This window comes from Pipistrellus hanaki (genome assembly GCF_964339955.1).
Source record: "Pipistrellus hanaki genome assembly, chromosome: 3".
NCBI classification, from domain to species: domain Eukaryota; kingdom Metazoa; phylum Chordata; class Mammalia; order Chiroptera; family Vespertilionidae; genus Pipistrellus; species Pipistrellus hanaki.
Genome location: NC_140505.1, coordinates 7,899,625 through 7,919,484, shown reverse-complemented (window position 1 = coordinate 7,919,484; position 19,860 = coordinate 7,899,625). Strand labels below are relative to the sequence as shown.

General features: G+C 44.0%; 1 protein-coding gene across 4 annotated transcripts in view; it reads left to right on the top strand.

Annotated features, from left to right (window-relative positions):
• FAT1 (FAT atypical cadherin 1) overlaps positions 1-19,860 on the top strand; it is a 122,485-nt gene that overhangs the window by 60,706 nt on the left and 41,919 nt on the right. For all 4 annotated transcript variants that reach the window (XM_084877692.1, XM_084877693.1, XM_084877694.1 and 1 more), the window contains exons 4-7: positions 13,831-13,892; positions 15,037-15,366; positions 15,696-15,906; positions 18,102-18,241. In XM_084877692.1, coding sequence (XP_084733818.1) covers positions 13,831-13,892; positions 15,037-15,366; positions 15,696-15,906; positions 18,102-18,241 — 743 coding nt within the window. The remainder of the gene's footprint in view (positions 1-13,830; positions 13,893-15,036; positions 15,367-15,695; positions 15,907-18,101; positions 18,242-19,860) is intronic.

Genomic DNA, 19,860 nt, shown 5'->3' with positions numbered 1-19,860 from the left:
GGAGTCTTAATTACTTTTTATGAAGAATATCTAGAGTTTATTACACAATTCACAGTCATTTATTTTGTGTTGCTATGTTGCTTGAAGTTTTTCCTTAGAGCAGTAAGGATCTGGACTCATTGTTTTAAAATTGGGAGAAGTTACTTTCTTGAACTGATAGCTCGGGTTTTCTGTTTGCTCCTCTCAGTGTCTGAACCCTTGCTTCTAAGCAGAAGGCATGTTGACTCCGAAATCCTCTTCCAAAATTCTACAGACTTCTAACCTTTATTTCTTTACATTGGACAGTACATCTACGTGTTTCTTAGTTCTGCTTTCTTTTCTTTTTTTTCATTATTTTGCAAAAGAAGAGAAAGAGGTTCACACTAGCTTCATTTGTGTAGGGCAAAGTTGGCTATTGCTTATGCCCTGAAAATTTCACACCTGGAAACCTCAGGTTTCTTAATTAGAATGGAACAAAAACCCGCCATGTGACATTGAGAAGACAATTTATTGAAAATAAAGCTTCTTATCAAAGGAAAATAAAGCTTCTTATCGAATAGATCACCTGGCCTTTGAGCCAAGATGCTTTGGCTACGTGTTCGGCCGAATTCTGCCATGCTCCTCTGATGGAGCCTCGGAGGGAGGTTTGGAGATACAGGAAACCAGGAATTGGTTAATGACTGAGCCATGGAAGAACATAATTATACGGGGCAGAAAAGGGATCTGAGGGTTTTTCTTCTGGGAAGCATTAGGGGCAGGGCGCAGGACCCCAGCCTGTGAGAAGGGGCCAGAATTAAGAGGGTATACAGGAACAGGAAGGCCTGACACAGCGTCTCTAAACGGTTAATAAAAGGCTCGTGTCAGCAGTGCAGTCGCACACTCTTTACTGCACAAGTAGTAGCCACATTCCGCCTTCTTTCTGCAAAATCAACTGAAAGAAAACTGAGAGCTAAAAAAATTAGGGCACGGCCAAATGTAAAAGGAGCAAGATGAGAAATGTATACACCGATTTGGAAGGAGGATTTCAGAGTCAAGAAACTATTTGCCTGAAAGCAAGCCTTGAGAAACAGCGAAATTTAAAAAGCCAAAGCCGCCAGGCAGTAATTCAAAAACTAACAAACATAAGCACTCCTTTTAAAACATTGTTTGACGACGTAGACTTCAAGATGATTTCATGTTTCTTTATGTTGTCCTTTAGATTAGGTTAAGTTCTCTGTTAAAGAGACAGGCAAGAAAGCCATCAATGGCCTTTTGAATGTCTGAGCAAACATAGGTCTCTGGACATGATGTATGTCGGAGGAGAAAGAAACGTAAGGAAATTCTCTCTGTCAGAGCCCCGGGGCCTCGGAAGCAGTGATAGCGCTGCTGTACTGTTAGGTCTTGTGCAAACGGGATCCGTGTGGCGTTGCCTCTCCCTGTTACCGCCCTCTGTCCTGACAACACAGCGATGTGTGCAGAGACCTCTTCCTTAGATCAGGGAGAAGAGCCCGTCCCAGCCAGCTCCCAACCCTGGGCAGGAAGCACATGCGTCCTGCTGCCGGGCCAGCAGAAGACAATTCCTAAGGATTACTGAGAGGGTTTATTTGCTTTAGGATTATTGCAGGTAACTGCGGGGAATAACTACAGTTAGCACATAGGCATGTTTGTCGTGAGGTATATCATAGACTGTGTAGCTAGTGAAGAAGTCTGATAGTTCTGCCAATCACCTGATGGCTTTCAAGATCAAGAAATAATCGTATTGCGCCTGGCCGGTGTGGCTCAGTGGTTGGGGTAAGGGTTCAATTCCCGATCAGGGCTGGATCCCCAGGGTGGGGCATGCAGGAAGCAACCGATCCATGGTTCTCTCTCATCATTTGATGTTTTTTCCTCTCCCACTTCGTTTCTCTCTGAAATTTGTAAAAATATATATTTTTTTTAAAAAAAAGAAATAACCACGTTTTAACATGGGCATTGTTACAGAGTATAGCAAATACAGCTTCCCAAGGCCTGTGTCTAGATGGCTCTCTTCCCTCCGCTCGGCAGAAAATTGGCAGATGATCCTCAGGGTCCAAAAGGGCAACGCTTCAAAGAATCCTTCTTCCCCAAGACTTTCAAAGCAGACGGAGTCCTAACAGGGAGGCCAGATGAGGAGAGCTGATGAAAGGCAGTCTGGTGGAGAGAGTTCCCATGAGTTACTGACCCAGAACACCACCTGGAGGACCTGAGTCATGTTGTTTAATAATTACTGGCTGAGTGAGAAAATTACTGGGCTGGAAACCAAGCGGTCTGGGCGACAGTGCGGCCTTCCCTCGGGGACCCTGGGGAAACGGGCTCCCGGCCCTGGCTCTGGCCCCGGCCCTGGCCCTGGCCTGGTGTGACCAGCGTTGGTGCTGGCATGCCCGGTGAGTGAGGCCCTGTGTCCAGAGGGCAGCGCTCAGACCCGGGTATGGGGAGGAGGCCACAGCCTCTTTCAACTGGCATGTGCTACTTTACCGCTAAACAGAAGAGAACATACGTGTGCATCTCCTTTGGATAAACAGCGCTGACCAAGTACAATGAGTGTAACGTGCTGCTTAGGGGTCGGGTCTTTAGGACCCTGGGGAGTGTCCGAGGTGAGAGGAGAGCCTAGTTCATGGCCATTGAGATCATGTGTTTAAGCAGCAAGTGCATGTGAACCTCATTTCTGTATGCAGCGCATTCAGAAGTGCTTTGGCCAAAACCGGTTTGGCTCAGTGGATTGAGCATCAGCCTGTGGACTGAAAGGTTCTGGGTTCGATTCCAGTCAAGGGCATGTACCTTGGTGGTGGGCACATCCCCAGTAGGGGGTGTGCAAGAAGCAGCTGATGGATGATTCTCTCTCATCGATGTTCTAACTCTATCCCTCTCTCTTCCTCTCTGTAAAAAATCAATTAAAAAAAAAGAGAGAGAGAGAGAGATGCTTTGAAAGGTGATCGTCAACGAGGATGAAAGAGCAGAGAGAAAAAGGGGGGGTATAAAGGGGGGGACCGATAGTGGGCGACAGGTTTCATACACACCTGCGGAGGAAGTGGGGAGGGGGGGCACATTTGGAAGGAGTGGTGAGTTAGTGGCCAAGAGACAACGTTAAACGATGTACACTTGCTGGAAAACCTTAGCTACCAGCGTAAGGGCAGAAGGGTGTTTATGTGGTGTTTACAAACAGTGACCTGTTTTTGAGTGTCTCCAAGCCATCCCTTGGAACATGTTGTGTAAACATCAATGCGGTGACCTCGCTCAGTCACTTGGGAGAGGAGAAGACCTCCACAGCACCCGTCCTCCCTCTGGCATGCGATGGCAAAACATTTGAAACCGAAACCAGGAAATCGTCCTGGGGCTGGATCTGATCATCTGAGTTTTGGGTTCCAAATGACAAGTTTGAATGAACATTTTTTTTTTTTTTATATCCCAGCCAAAGTTCTGGTGCTCGACGGTGGTGCCAGGAGCCGTCTTTCTACATCTCAGATGGTTCTTATTAGGGTGTTTATAAGCAGAGGGATGGGGTGTGTTTTTGTGGTGTTTTTCCAGATTGTACAGGCGAAAGAGACTCGATCCATGTTGTTGGCACCAGAATGTTTTATAAGAATTTTGTATAACCTCATTTTGTCTGATGATGTTCAATATCAGTTAGGGCGAAATTTGCTTCTTTTAGGATAAATTGTGCGGTTGCTGAGGGTGGGAGACAGATAAGGGTGCAGAATGTCAGATTTTCTGAACCTCACCGCCCCAGCCCCTGCTGACAAGCGCGTCACAGCCTCCTTGTGGTATGTCAAGGCCAGCTGAGGAGGGGCGTCCCGAACAATGGGGACCAGTGTGCCTCAGGGGTTTCATTGTCCACCAGTGGCCTCGGGAAACCGGAGTGACCCTCGCAGGCGTCTTCTTAGCCCATGCTTTCCATGTGAAGTTCGGAGGCGGGATGTGCCACTTACAATGGGCAGATACACTGGAAAAGACCAGCGTTTTATTCTCTTATCGGTACGTTGGGTGTTTTCCACGCGTAGGACACAAAGCAAGAATTGCTTTTAATTCTTCAGAAGTGTTATTGAAGTCTGACTGACACAGAGTAAATTGTGCAGAGGGAAAGAAAGCCTATGATGTGGTGAGTTTGGGCAGAGCTATCGAATGGTGACACCATCACCCCCATTGAGAGGTGAACATACTCATCACTTCACAAAGTTTCCCCTTCTCTCCGGCCCCCCTAGCCCCAGGCCACCCCTGCTCTGCCTTCCGTCCCTGTGTAGTGGTCTGCATGTTCTTAAATTCTAGATAAATGGACACGCACTGCTTGGATCATGGGGAAGCTTCTGGCACTAGGCACTTGTACTTCGTGATCTGTGCACGTTGTAGTGAACATGCGTTCATTACTGTGTGTGCCCATGTAGATGCTCTGCAGTTGGATTGTGCAGTGACCCGCTGATGGACGTTTGCGTGGTGGCCGCTGTTTGGCTGTTACCAATAAAGCTACTGGGGACATTCGGGAACAAGTCTCTGTGTGGACGTAGACGTCCATTTCTCTTGGGTTTCACCGCGGAGTGAGTGACCGTGGAAGCTGTCCCAGGGCAGTAGGCCTCACCCCCTTCGGTTCTGAAAGGTGAAGTCACTGCATGCGGGCAGGCTGAGGAGCCATCTCATCTCAGACGGTGATGAAAGAGAATGGAATTTATGGAAGGAAAGGGGGATGGGAGACGGATATCCAAGGAGAAGGGCTGCACAGGGCAAAGGGGGCCTCGGAGGCAGGTTCAGGGGGTGAGCCTGGATGAGCGGTCACTGCCCATGGCTCCCCTGGTTGTGAGTCTCCTGGGGTCCCTTAGAGGGTGGGCGGTACGTGCCTGTGGGGGGATGGCACAGGGACGATCCTTGGAAGGAGAGCGCGCGGGATATTTACCTCTTCTCTGCAGGTGGAAATCTTAGGGGAGGGCTCAGGGGAGAGGCTCAGTAGAGTATTCATCAGGTTTCCAAGGATGCTCTTTCAGGGTCCTGGTCTCCACTGATTGGTGGTGTTGGGGTGGGTTGTGTGTGGGTGGGTGTGTGTGTGTGTGAGAGAGAGAGAGACTAGTCAGGGTAGCTCATCCTGAGGCAGCTATGGCACCACCTGTCTGGTTTGGCTGCTTTCCTGGGCCTGGAGCTGAAATACAACTGAGGCCGATGTTATCTTCGGGGAGGAAAAGGACGGGGTATGAACCACCTGATCAGTGATACGCCAGGGGAGGTTCTTGTTTTCCCAGGCTTGCCCTTTGCCCTGTCTGGGCTTCTCTGCCCCGGGAGTTTCCGTTCCTGGCCCATCGTCCTCGCTCTGGGGGTCTACCAGTTCCCCACCGCTCAGGATCCGCCATCTTTCTTTGCCTGTCCGGTGTCCCGGAAGCCAGATTTCATGTATTTTGTCTTGTTTTTTGTTTGTTTCCTGTTGGAAGGTGAATCTGATCCCCTGGCTAGAAGTGGAGGGTCAATGATTGCTTTTTATCTGAAAGAAAAAAAAAAAATGCTTATTTAGTTTTAGAGCTGACACAAATATGTGTATACTGTTCGACCCTCATTTAATAAACAGTAGGAATCTTCTTAACTAAGATTTTGTTTTGTGCTTTCAAGGAATTAAAATTGAATTTCTAGATTTATTTTAAACCTGAACCTAACAACATCCTGGGTATGATTCTAGAGTTTGTAGATTGCTGTACAGTTTCTTCTGGAAAATTGTGTCACCGTGTTGTACCCAAAGCCCAGAATCCTGATCCTCCAGCTCTGGCTGGTCCTCCTTCCTCAAAATGCCACTCCTTCTCGGTATAGTGGGCTTGCCAAGACCAGAAAGTAGTTGCGTGTGTGAGGGTGTGTTTGTGTGTAACTAGACTTCATAAATTATATTGCTTGTTATAAATATGTGATGCATTCACACAGTACAAAATTAGGAAGGTACGAGAGAGAGGATGCCCATGGAAATGTTTGTTCCCAGTTCAGTTCCCCAGTCAGTTTTCTTCCTTACTGTATTCGCTCTGCTTCATTCTCTGTGTTCTTGCTGCTCTGCTGTCTGGATTCTCACTGTCAGAGGCTGCCCTTCTCAGGGCTCCACAGTTCTTAGAGGCAGCAAATGATTCATCTTTCATGTGCCCGCTGGCCAGTCCAGACCCCACCCTTGGGACCAGCCTTTATCCAGCCAGTATCCCCTGCCCTCACCTCCCCAGGGCCTGCACCCCTGAGCTCCAGGCCCACGGAGATCCTCAAACTGGCCGGTGCTGCAGAAACCATAATAAAGGCTCTTGCCCGGCCTGGCACAGTCTCCTGTGGCCCAGGTGCTTTGGGCAGGTGTGCCTGGTGGTATTGCTTTGCATGTCCCTCTTGGGGATTGTGGGTAACCAAGTGTCTTTTCAGTGACAGTTGCCTTCTGACCTGTAGGCTTCACCATCCATATATATAAAAGCCTGAGTGACCAGCCGACTGTCCCACCAGCCGACTGTCCGGTAGCTATGATGAGCACTGACCACCAAAGGGCAGATGCTCAACTTGGGAATGGAAACCACAGGCATGACAGGAGCAGGCTGATGAATCTCAGAGGAAAGTGGAGGGGGATGGGCAGGAAGAGATTAACCAAAGATCTTATATGCATACGAGAGGCCCAGTGCATGGATTCGTGCACTGGTGGGGTCCCTCGGCCTGGCCTATAGGGATCGGGCCAAAATCGGCTCTCTGACATCCCCCGAGGGGTCCCGGATTGTGAGAGGGTGCAGGCCAGGCCAAGGGACCCCACTGGTGCACGAATCCGTGCACTAGGCCTCTAGTACCTGCATAATAACAAAACCTACATTGGAAAGCATGGTAAAGCCATACAATGCTGTCGTAGCTAATAGGTATACTCATCTATGTTCTAGTCCAAGATCGCACTATTATACTATTTTTTTTTCACCATCAAAGTAAGTGGCATTTTATTGTGGCTGGAACAGAGGCTGGACAAAGTGCAATAGGAAACAGCTACAGCTGCAAACAACTTCCAAGGGTTTCCGGTGACATTTGATAGCCGCAGCGGAAGGAAACGGAGGCCGGTCACTCACAATGGCAGGAATTCATTTAAAGGGGGAAAAAAAGTTTACCTGTTTGTAGTTTTTCTTCCAAAGATATGCAGCTATTATAAGGAAGAATCAATATATCTGTCTTACCTAACCTGCTTATTTTTAATTTTATAGTGAAGTGTGTTATCCTAGAAATCTGAAGGAAGTCAGATGTTATTCAGTGCCTTTTCTCTACACATGTGAAATGGTGACATGCTTTTCTCTTAAAATCGGTTGGTGGTGAACCCTTAGGATTCAAGTGGTATTCTATTTTTTAAAAATATATATATTTTATTGACTTTTTACAGAGAGGAAGGGAGAGGGATAGAAAGTTAGAAACATCGATGAGAGAGAAACATCGATCAGCTGCTTCCTGCATACCCCCCACTGGGGATGTGCCTGCAACCAAGGTACATGCCCTTGACCAGAATCGAACCCGGGACCGGGACCCTTTAGTCCGCAGGCCGACGCTCTATCCACTGAGCCAAACCGGTCTTGGCGGCATTCTATTTTTTAAAGCATGTTGCTGAATATCACTTGCTAAAACTATTTTTAAAGACCAATATTGTAAGATTTTTCGTGTTGAAGCCCACCTTTTCTTGTCACCATGGGGTAAACCTTGAAAGTGGGCTGAGTTTCCTCCCCTCTCCATCTCTGCTACAGCTGACATTACAGGCACGATGAAGGCAATTTCCAATAAAGCACATTTGGCTTTTGATCATATGTCTGTCACGGTTTTCATGCCACCGATTTCCAACAAGAAGCAGTTACTCAGATAGAATGAAAGCCAGCAGAGAAGCCTGGAGGTTTCCGGGTGTCGGTTCTCGATCAGCCGCTGCCTGTGTGACTTGATCTGTTTGATGAGCGCTCTCCCTGGGCCTCGGAAAGTTTCAACTCCCCGAGGCCTGGGCTTCCCTACACACCGGACCGGCTGTGAATAGAATTCCGTTTTTGGCTCCAGGCCTAATCCTGCCGGCACCAGGGGGACAACAATAGCTGCTCAGATGGCCACAGCTGTCAGGGAGCCCTCTGCGGCCAGAGGCAGACTTAGAACAGCCGCTAAATAAAGGCATCGCGATGCTGTGGAGCATCTCTGAGCGTGTGACCCACAGCTCCAAGCCGGTGGCTGTGGAGTGATAACCGTAGGAGACACTGAGCATTCGCTTTTGGCCTGTCAAGCCATCGGGGTTTTGAGGACGGGGCCCTGGGTACTGCTGCCCAGCCTCCCTGCCTACCTTGCAGGCCTGATCTGCCTTTATTCTCAGGGTGGCTGCTGGTCTTGCCTGTTGGGGATGCAGTCCAGGCTCAGGCCCTCGAGGGCCAGGACCACCCCATATTCATCTGTAGCCCCCCGAGAGCCAGACATGACACTGAATGTGTAGCTGCTGCTTAGTACTTACTTGCCATTCGACTCACACAGATGTTAAAAGTGAGCAAAACGGACACCTGTTGGAAGAGACAGCTTCAAAGTCTGCCCAGGAGAACACGGCCCCTGGTGTAGTGTCTGCCCTTGTCCCTCCTGCCTGTGGGGCCTCTGCCCGCCTGCTGTGCAGACCTCAGGGCCTCAACTGTGACCTTGGTAGACGGCAGGGAGCAGCCTGGCTCTGAGAACGTTTTTACTTGGTTCAAGCTGGTTGGGGACGGTACGGACAGAGCAACAGGCTTGTGCTACTGGGAAGCTGGAGTTGCCTTCGCGTGCTGCCCCCTGCTTTGCTTACTTGAATCATTTATTTTAAAAATTAGAATGATTGCCGGCTGTCTTGCCTCCTTTGTTTTCCATACATTTGATTAGTCCCTGTAGTTTTTTGATAACTAATTCGAAGTATGTTACATTGTACAAGTGTACATGACAATTAACAATGTATATTCAGGAGCTCAATATCTCAAAGTTCTAACCTCTCATATGTTTTATATTTATTTTAAAGTTTATGCTAATTTTTCCTGGTAGTAGGCATTTTATTGTGTTTTTCCCCCCCTATCTGCAAGAGAAAAGAGAGGTCATGATGTCTAAAATAGAAAGGATAGTTTGGGCAAATGTAGGGCAAGTACAGGTAAATTTTTTCTGACTAAAGAGATTTTATTGGGTATACTATTGAAAAGAAAAACTGTTCTCTTATTAATCTCATTGTACCCTGAGACCCACAATGCTTGAACTTTAAAAAACAAAACAAAACAAACAAAAAAAACACACACACAAAACAAAACACAGTTTATTCAGAATAAAAAGGCCTTTTCTATTTTTCTATTCTTAGTTAAAACAACTAAAAAATTTGGGCTTTGTATTTTATAGGCATTACGCTAATATTTGTAATTATTGTAATGAGATTACTGAAAAAAATTTGGGCCATTTTTACTTCGCTGTTCTGTTTTTGAGGAGGAAAGAATATGATAAATAATAATCAGTGGTACAGTGATAAACAGTTTGTGGCATATTTAATATATTAATTTTTTTTTAAAAGAATAAGACAGCTTATTTGGGGTTCTCAGCTGAGCTGTTCAGGAGGTTCTCCAAGAGCTGGGGGAGCCTGCTTCCTCTTCCCTTCTTTTTAGGAGGAAACATAAAATTAACCTGGATATTTTTGAGCATTTGGCACTTTTCTGCCTCAAAATCATCTTTAGGCCTGAGACTCTTTTTTTTTATTTTATTTTTTTTTAATTCTCTGCCTTTTAATTTTCTTGTATATAGAATAATACCCTGTAAAGTCATACAACATTTCAAATGAAGACAGCAGTACAACGTAGAAAGCAGTCTGAGTGATTATCTTTGGATTATGGGACCTTGTACAGTTTTGATTCTTAGAAAACTCCTACAGATCCCAAGTACTTGCTCTCTCCTTGCAGTTGGATCTTAAAAGAAATCCCCCAAAAACTCAGTGGCTTAAAACAACCACCAAAAAATAAAATTAAGAAAATTTTTAAAAATGTGAGTGAGGGGTTCCCCACTGGGCAGGTCTAATCTTGTCCACGCTTGGCTGATCTCCCGCGCAATGGTGGTCATTCGGCCGGTGGGCTTGAGGCTGGCTGGTCGTGGATGGCCTCACTTGCATGTCAGGTGGTTGGTTGGTTATCCACAGGACCAGTGGGGCTGGCTACACTACATATCTCATCACCCAAGTTCAAAGTCATTTGAAATGCAGAGCCCTGAGCAAGAGCCCTTGCTGCCTCTACCCCGGTTTCAGTATGCACCCTACACGCTAGGCCCCTTATTGTTTCTTGAATGTTGTCTTTACCTTCTCCCCTTCATCCTTGTGTCTTAAACACTCTGAAAACAAGACTGTCTTAGTCATCTGCGTTCTTACTGGACAGCACAACGTAGCTGAAAGAATGCATAGATGCAGTTTCACGTATGGGGACTATCAGATTATCTGTACCTACCGATCCTCCAGTACTCACCAGTATGTGCATTCTAGCCCATGAAATCTATTTGATCTCTTAAACTGGGCAGTTTGCCGATGGTATCTGGTACGGATTTGTAAGAAATGTCAGAGATATAATAAAAGTTTCTAGTGAAGCATGGCAGTTAATCTACCATTCTCTCTTTTCTTAAAGGAACTCTTCTCTAAATGTCTAGAGTGGCATAGAGAGGCTATGAATCATTTTTAGTAATATTCACAAAATATAGGAAGGTTTGGCTTCTTAGTTTTACATACATGTATGGGAGTAAACTTAATTTTATATACATGTATGGGGGTGAACTCGAACTGATAATTGATGAGAAGATATTGTAATCTGTCCTCTCAGCCCACCTATATTTATAATAGTATTGGTCTACAGTTTTCAAAGTGGTGTGCCGCAAAAAATCTTAAAAAACATGCAATTCCTGACTGTTCAGTCAGGGGCCCGAACCCTTCTCCCTTAGATTGTCCAATTAAAAAACAACAACAGCGCAATAGTTGTCCAGTGTGAGTGAATTAGAATTATAGCTATTTTTTTTGTTATATCAGCAAAAAATATACTTTTTGGTGTGTCACAGAATTTTAGTAATTAGTATGTGTGCCATGAGATGAAAAAGGTTGAAAATCGCTGGTCTACAGAAAGGGATGTTTTTCTAGGTCAAGGAAAGAAAATTTTGTATTTTCATTTCTATTTTTAATTTAATAGGGCTTCGCAGAAAAGAAAGATAAAACACAGTTACAAAAGCCAGCACTTGCGTTTGCATTTTCCTGCTTTCACCCATCCTGTTTTCTTTTCTAACTTGCATATTTTGGACCCCTTAAGTGAATACTGATTAACCATGGCTACCCACCGCCCCCTTACCCCCCTTAACTTTTATATAAGTCACAGTTCAGAGTTTATGAAGCGTTGAAATGCCATAATGCAGTAAATTATGCAGTGTGTAGTGGAATGGGGCGGGGGAAGAACAAAAGAAAACAAACCCCTTCTCATTGGGGCCGCAGAAAAGCTAAAGTCTAAGCCCGGCCTTGATAATGACTTACTGGTGACCTTGGAACAATTTAACTTCTCCTTGGCTCACACACCTGAGCTGGAAATATTGTACTGTTTCTATGAAGCATATGTCTTCCTGGGATTTAGTAATAAACATTACAGATGAGCACAGATGTTTAAAATGAAAGAAATGGACGCCCTTTTTAGACTATTGAATACCTAGGAGGTGAATAGCATGGCTGAGGTCCATAGAAAAGGTATACACTGGGTCCGTTTTTGAAGTGAGTGTTTATCACAGCGGTGAGGGCGGGACAGGGGTTAGAGGGGTCATTAGCGGGTCACAGAGGTGGAAATAAGTGAAAGGCAGAATGAATTCTACAGCGGAACCCAGGTGGTCAAAGCAAGCTGTTGTCCTAGTGAAGTGACCACTGATGATGATGACTTTTTGATGGACACTTTGGGACAATTGAATGGTACTCATCCCGGTGACTTCCTGTCGTTTTTGAATTACTTAAAAGCACTAACAGAAGGGATGTTAGCCCTAAATGGTTTGGCTCAGGAGGTAGAGTAGTGGCCTGCGGACTCAAGGGTCCCAGGTTCGATTCCGGTCAAGGCCATGTATCTTGGTTGCGGGCACATTCCCAGTAGGGGGTGTGCAGGAGGCAGCTCATTGATGTTTCTCTCTCATCAGTGTTTCTAGCTCTCTATTCCTCTCCCTTCCTCTCTGTAAAAAAAAAAAACAAAACAATAAAATAAATTTTAAAAAAAAAAAGGTTGGTAAACTTTTGATGGGGGAAAAAAAAGAACTTGAAAAGGTTTTTAAGAAATGGGAATTAAACTTGTGCCAAAGCAACATATTCACACCATGAAGCTTTGGAAAGCATTTTCTTCGAACCTCTATTAATCCACGGGTATGTTTTAGGGAAAACCTCAGATTCTATCTTACAAAATAGTCCTTTGTTGTTATTCAAAAAAGAGCATTGCTTCATTGAAGGAAGTATGGCGAATACTTCGATCTGGATTTAGATTATTGGTGACTAGTTAAGAAAAAGAAATACTTCAAATTACATGAAAACACAAGCCCCTCATTTACAAATGTAGAGAAACATTTTGAAGAGCCTTAAAGTGGTAGTTTTGTGAAAATAGGATACTGGGAGAAAAATCCAAAAGAGGGATGAATTCTGTCCTTAAATATGAATTATTCGAAGTATTTCCGGGTGGAACCACAGAAAGCTGGGCAGTGGGAAGGTTGGCGGTAACTGTGGTCTGGCCACGTGAGGCTGAACCTGACCTTCAGAGCCAATGCCGGAGCCGCTCCGCACCCGCCTGTCCGTCATCAGCACGGGGTGGGGAGGGTATTTCAGGGGCTGGGCAGTTTTGTTTGTACGTTTTGTGAAGTTCAAGAACAAATTTAATCAATTTTAGTGGTCCTCTTGGTTCCAACGTATGTTGACAGTTTACCAGACAGTTGTCATAATTCAGGAGAGAGATATAAATTCAATATTGTAGTTTGGTAGAAAAATCAAAGAAATAAGGAGGTCTCAATTTTCTTTTTCTTTTTTTTGTTAGAAATGAAATGATTGTTATTTGAGCAGCTGGAAAGTCACATTTCTTTTATAACAAATCTTCATTTTTGAGAGTAGATGTTGCAAAGGTAATGAAGCATAGTCAGATACATTATATTTTCCGATGGCCTTTCTCTTTTTTATATATATTGATTTCAGAGAGGAAGGGAGAAGGAGAGAGAGAGAAACATTAATGATGAAAGAGAATCATTGATCAGCTGCCTCCTTTTAATGGGGAAAAAACTTTTGATGGAGAATAAAGCAGCCCAGGCATACGCCCTTGACTGGAATCGAACCTGGGACCCTTCAGTCCGCAGGCGAACACTCTATCCACTGAGCCAAACGAGTTCCAATGGCCGTTTTCACTAGTGATAGCAATTGCTTCTGTTAATTCTGTTTTTAAATCCTCACCTGAGTATATGTGCGTATTTTTAATAATGATTTTGAGAGAGGGAAAGAAGGAGGGAGGGAGGGAGGGAGGGAGGGAGGGGGAGAGAGAGAGAGAGAGAGAGAGAGAGAGAGAGAGAGAGAGAGAGAGAGATGGGTCCTGCAGCAGTTGAAGGAGATATGGATGAGTCTGAAATCCTGAATAATTCCATCTCCTGTTCTAAATATCTTTTTTTGACAAGGCAGATTGAAACTACTAAACCAAAAAAATGTAACTGATTTGAGTTCTTCACTTTCTTAATACTTCTGCAATATACCTACTGAGTTTAAGAATTGTTAAAATGAAAGTAACATAGTTACTGTTCTTGTATTAATCATTCTTTTCCCTTGAGAATAACTTAAGAGGTTTGCTCAGACTTACACATGGACTGTGGTGATGTGTTTATTGTTGTGAGGACTAATGAATGAACTGTTATGCCTTATAGGTCTCATCACAACTACAGCGAGGAAACTAGATCGAGAGCAGCAAGATGAGCACATATTAGAGGTAAGCATTTCTTTATTTTCAGTTATTTTGAAAACATAGTCGTAAATATCTTGGGAAAGAACATTCTTGTTCTCATTTACTAGTATTCACAGCTGTTAATAGTCTGTGAATACATTAGCTTACTGTCATTAATAAAAAGGAATATAAAACATTGCGCATATATTTTATGCCCCTTTTATTTCCCTTTGTGTCCCCAGGATGCAAGACCACTATCCTAAGTTCCATTCTAATGATGTTTGTACTTACTCGTGCACACACAGAGAGTATAAGCAAAACTAAAAACAGTGATTTGAATTTATGTTTTATTTACATAAGTGGTTTTTTGGTATGTTTTCTACTTACTAGTATTAAAAGGCGTGCTGCTTAGCATATATTTTAAATTGATGACTTAACTTATTTTATTGAGGAAGCTTAAAAATGATAGTTTTTTAATAGACTATGTGGAGATTTTACTTTTAAGTTTATGTAATATCTATATCTTTTAAGAAGACTTTTTAGATACTTAAAGCAAAATCTTCATGTATCTCTTCCTTGGCTTAAAAATAATACATCTTGATAGCTTAGCATTTTGGTGACGTTCACAGTAGGGTAACAATTACGTGAGGGCCCTGGCCTGGTAGCTCAGTTGGTTAGAGAATCGTCTTGATAACACCAAGATTGCAGGTTCGATCCCCAGTCCGGGCACATACAAGAATCAACCAGTGAATGCATAAATAAGTGGAACAACAAATGGATGAGTCTCTCTCTTTCTCCCTCTCTTGCTCTCTAAAATCAGTTTTAAAAAATGGCAGTGTGAGGGCTCACAGCCAGTTCTTCCTTAGCCCTTGCCCCTCCCTGCATTTCTATCTGAAAATGGGAGAGGTCGTCCTGCCTCCTCACAGGGCTGAGCGGAGGTGGTTTGTGGTTAGAGCTGTGTGCCCTGGCGAGTTTGGGAAGGTAGATCGTGTACTTGACAAGTACGGTCAGGATCCATCCACGGTCGTGTAAATAACAGGATATACCCGTCAAGCTTCAAACAGAAAATAGTTCCCTGGGAAACTTCAGTCCACTTTAGTTTTTAGCATCCATTCCCGTTAGGAAGAAAGCATCACTTTTACTGAGTGTATTTTAAAGATGTTGCTGATCTCTCACCTTTAAAACATAGGTTACCGTGACCGACAATGGCAGTCCCCCCAAATCCACCGTTGCAAGAGTGATTGTGAAAATCCTCGATGAAAATGACAACAGACCTCAGTTCCTGCAGAAGTTCTACAAGATCCGACTCCCGGAGCGGGAAAAGCCGGACCGGGACCGGAACGCCAAGCGCGACCCCATCTACCGGGTCATCGCCGCCGACAAGGACGAGGGTCCCAATGCCGAGATCTCCTACAGCATCGAGGAGGGCAACGAGCTCGGGAAGTTCTTTATTGAGCCCAAAACCGGACTGGTGTCATCCAAGAAGTTTTCTGCAGCCGGAGAATATGATATTCTTTCTGTGAGTAAAGATCTAGTCTTTGAATTTCCTACAAACGTTTATTATTAGTCTAGTCTTAGCTCTCGTTCTCTTATAACTTTATCTGGAAATGGCCTCAGTAGGACAATGCGAAGTATGGGTTTGTTTTCCTCTTCTCAGTTGTCACTCCAGTTGTTATTTGTTGAGTGTGGCGGGAAGAGGTTGCTTTTTGATCAAGCATTAAACGCGTGGGATATGCAAAGACAGATATTAAGTGATTGAAATTGGCTCTAAGACCAACCCAACCCACGCCGCAGTGACGGGATGTTACTTCTAATCATTTGCTCTTTTGATCACCTCTGCTCATACAGATCAAGGCAGTTGACAATGGTCGCCCCCAGAAGTGGTCAACCACTCGCCTCCACATTGAATGGATCTCCAAACCCAAACCGTCCCCGGAGCCCATTTCCTTCGAAGAATCGTTTTTCTCCTTCACTGTCATGGAGAGCGACCCCGTCGCTCACATGATCGGAGTGATAGCCGTGGAGCCTCCGGGCACCCCTCTCTGGTTTGACATCATTGGTAAGCGCTCCTCATGGCTGTCATTGTCCTTGTGTCTGGGTTATACCGTGGAGAGCCTGTTGATGTTTTTCTGATTTTTGTGCATGTCTCAGAAATGGAAAATCAGAAAGAAGACCAATCTGTTTTAAATTGCAGTATCTTGATTGCAAAGTTTGTCACGGTATCCAACGTATATTCAACTTGTCTAAAATAGATGCTCTATGTGTACCATCTCAGTATGAAAAAATAGGGCTTTTAAAAGTACGTCAAGGACTTAGAGAAATCTTAAGCATTTTGGTCCAAAAGTACAGTTTCTGATCCAAAAATATGGCTTTTTAATTTTTCCCTCTAGAAACATAGCATATGGCAGATTGCTATTTTCAGTGGATATGATTTAAATGTTTAAAATAACTATGTGTGGTTGTCACGCATCAGTATTTTATAGAGAAGAAGCTTAAAATTGTTTTATGTTATAGCTTAAAAACGATAGTGGCAATCGTGACTTTTAAAGTTTTATTTACCTCATTTTCAGTAGAAAGCAAGATTCACTAGATTAAATTACATGCCTAAGCCAGTGGTTTTTTGTTTTTGTTTTTGTCACTTAATTCAGTATAGACATAGGATCTAATAACCTATTCCAACACACTTTTAAAAAGTTCACATTAGACTTTGATACGTTTTTATGGTTTCTTCACACTATTTTAATGATAAGGATACTTAAGGTCAGAAGCACAGATTACAATTCATCTCTAGTGGAGATTTTATATCCCTTTTCCCTCGTCCACCTCTCAGCCACGGTAGCCCCAGATGCTGTTTCAGCAAGCTGAGCTGGTGGGCCATAGGCTGAGGGACCACAGGTGTACCGGTACAGCTTTTCCCCTTGAACTTGCACACTGGACCATTAGGCTGTGTTCATCATGTGGGTCAATGTATGAGATTGTGGTTGTCATCAACACCTATGAAACCATTACAGGTTAGTTTTAAAGAAATGAAATCAGATTGTGTTTATAGTCCACCGCAATCAGAATAGTTTGTTTGCTGTCTTTTAATCCCTCTCACATTTCCAGATGAGCAGGCTGCTCCCGTGCAGCCTCTAGCATCACCATATAACCCTGCCTGCCTTTGGAAGCGGTCTGATTGACGGCTCTGCCTTGTTCTCTGCTTTCTTCCATGCTTGCTTGCTTCTTTTGGGCTGTGCCAGGAGACACACTGGCTAGAGACGTGTTTCACATCTTTCAGATGACTTGTGACCTGAACTGTACAGCAGAAGGTATCTGCTGAGATCACATAATTTGTCTCGGATTATGAGATCTGCAATAAACGCATCACTTTTTTAGAACTGTTTTATTTCCAGGGCCTCCCTTTCATTGAGTTTTCTTTTCATAGTGTGCACGTGGTCATCCATTTTAATTGCAAACATACCAACTTTTCATCCATCCCTAGATCCTTTGTTTTAACTGAAGACTTTGCTGTGTATGTGTGTGTTATTTTGATTTTTGGTAAGATTTAGTAACAGAAATTCATTGTGATGTTAAGACATTTTCATTCCATTTCATTGATGTAAGTATCTCAAGTTCAATGGATTTGAAAAGAGTTTATCAAGGATATATAATTGGCATTGTATTTGGATAATGTAAGGAGCACAGAAATATTTGCTTCATTCCTCTTTGACAACAATGGAAAAAATTTCACATACTAGAGTCATGGCTAACTCTTGATAACTCTCGCTGTTTTTATCCGAGTTAACATTTGTTTTTAATAAGTATTTTATTAGGGCCATATGCCCAAAGTGTTAACAGTTGTTCTTTCCTATAAATAAACTTTTAAACGGCCAACTTTGGTTACCAAATGATATATTACATAGCTACTGCAACATCAATTAAAGAGATTTTTAGAACCCCTGAAAAAGTAAATTCGGAATCATTCCTGGGCAATAGTAGCCATGTTTTCCTCTTTTCAGAGTTGCTTTCTTGCTTCCTTTTGCTTAGTTGCTGCCTTGACAGTTAGGTCTCCACTTTGCGTTCCTAAAAGCAGTGTCTTGGTCGTTGATCTTCCTTGTTCTCAAAATGAAAGCTCCTGAGAATCACTGTGGCCAATATTGATTGATATATCAGAAGTGTTCTTTTTACTGGCATTCAGAACGAAAAAGCCACAAAGCAGTTGGCAGGCTTTCATCCTGTTACCTGTTCTCACTTGTTTGTCCTAATTGAAACCAGGCGGCAACTATGAGAGTCACTTTGACGTGGACAAGGGCACGGGCACTGTCATTGTTGCCAAACCTCTGGATGCGGAACAGAAGTCAGACTACAACCTCACAGTCGAGGCGACAGATGGAACCAGCACGATACTGACTCAGGTTAGTGGAGGATGGGGGAGTGTCAGAGGAGGATCGGAGCAGTTCATCCTGCCCCTTAGAAGTTGCCATGTTGCTGTGGTTATCACACATGCACAGCCAGGACTTTTATTTAGGGAAAGAAAATGAACTGCAAATCCCGATTTAGGTTTTGCATATATTTAACCAATTTTGAAATTTTTGAAAGAAGACTTAAGAGACCCACATATCTTGTTATATTATCAAGATAATTTTATATTTTACTCCTTTTCAAATGTATTAGTATAAAATATATTTCTGTTGCCCTGGCCGGTTTGTTCAATGGTTAGACCATTGGCCCAAAGGGTCTCCGATTTGATTCCAGGTCAAGGGCACGTATATCCATTGCAGACCCAATCTCCAGCTCCGGTCAGGGTGCAAACAGGAGGCCACCAGTCGATGTGTCTCTCTCATCATTGTTTCTCCCTTTCCTCTGCCCTGCTCTCTAAAAAACAAACAAACAAACAAAAAACACAATGGAAACAATATCTTCAGGTAAGGATTACAAAAAATGCGTCCCTGTTGAGGATGATTTGTCCAAGTCGTTTTCATCGAAGCTGGTTAAAGCCTTGGCTACCTTAGTGAGGGCTGTGTAAGATAACTAGTAACATCCTTCTGATAATCCCTTTAGCATCTTCCTCTTACCTAAATAAATGTACATTCATCTACCAACCCCTGACCTAGGCAAGCAAAGCCTTATTTCCTCCTGAACAGCTTCTCCGAAAGACTTACTTGGTCGTGTATGAAACCTTCCTTAGACTTTGTCTGTACAGGACATGGCCCAGGAGGTTGGGAGGTGCATGAGGCGGGATTGCCACATTTATTTCACACGCTCAGAGCTGACCTGTCAGTGGCATGGCCTTACCGAGAACGGCTGGTCTTCCTTCAGCGGTTCCTGCTCACTTGTGATGAATGGATCTGGGAGCAGGATCACACTGTGTCTGCCCCGCACTCCATGAGAAGAAGCGTTTCTAAATTTATAGTGGGAATAAATACATAACAATTTAATCTATAGGAATTGCCTTTGGAGCCATCCCTTCTGCATCACCGTTAACATTGAAGAGTGAGGCCTCTGTCGCTTTAAATATTTACATAACTTTCACATAAGAGCTTGCTGCATTTGGGTGATTGCATTTAGTGTTCATATAAAGTCTGATGTGACGATCCATCACGGGCTCGGTGTGCTCTGAGAGCCGGTGCCGGCTTCTCGCACCGGCCGCTGGTTCACACGCCTGGGGGTGGTGTGCGAATAGCTCCACCATGCGTTCCTGGGGCCCAGGCCCCTGTGCCATCGGGACCAGCAAACCCCTTTGTCCAGCAAAGCCTAGCTTGCTTGTTCATCGCTTTTATAGGCAGTGGTCATTTCTACTTTGCCTCATCCAAATGCGCCTTTGCAATCTGACAATGACTCCTCCTGGCATGGAGAAAGATTTTACTGGGGACGGATTTTTTTTTTTTTTTAAATATATTTTATTGATTTTTTATAGAGAGGAAGGGAGAGGGATAGAGAGCTAGAAACATCGATGAGAGAGAAACATCGACCAGCTGCCTCTTGCACACCCCCTACCGGGGATGTGCCTGCAACCAATGTATATGCCTTTGAC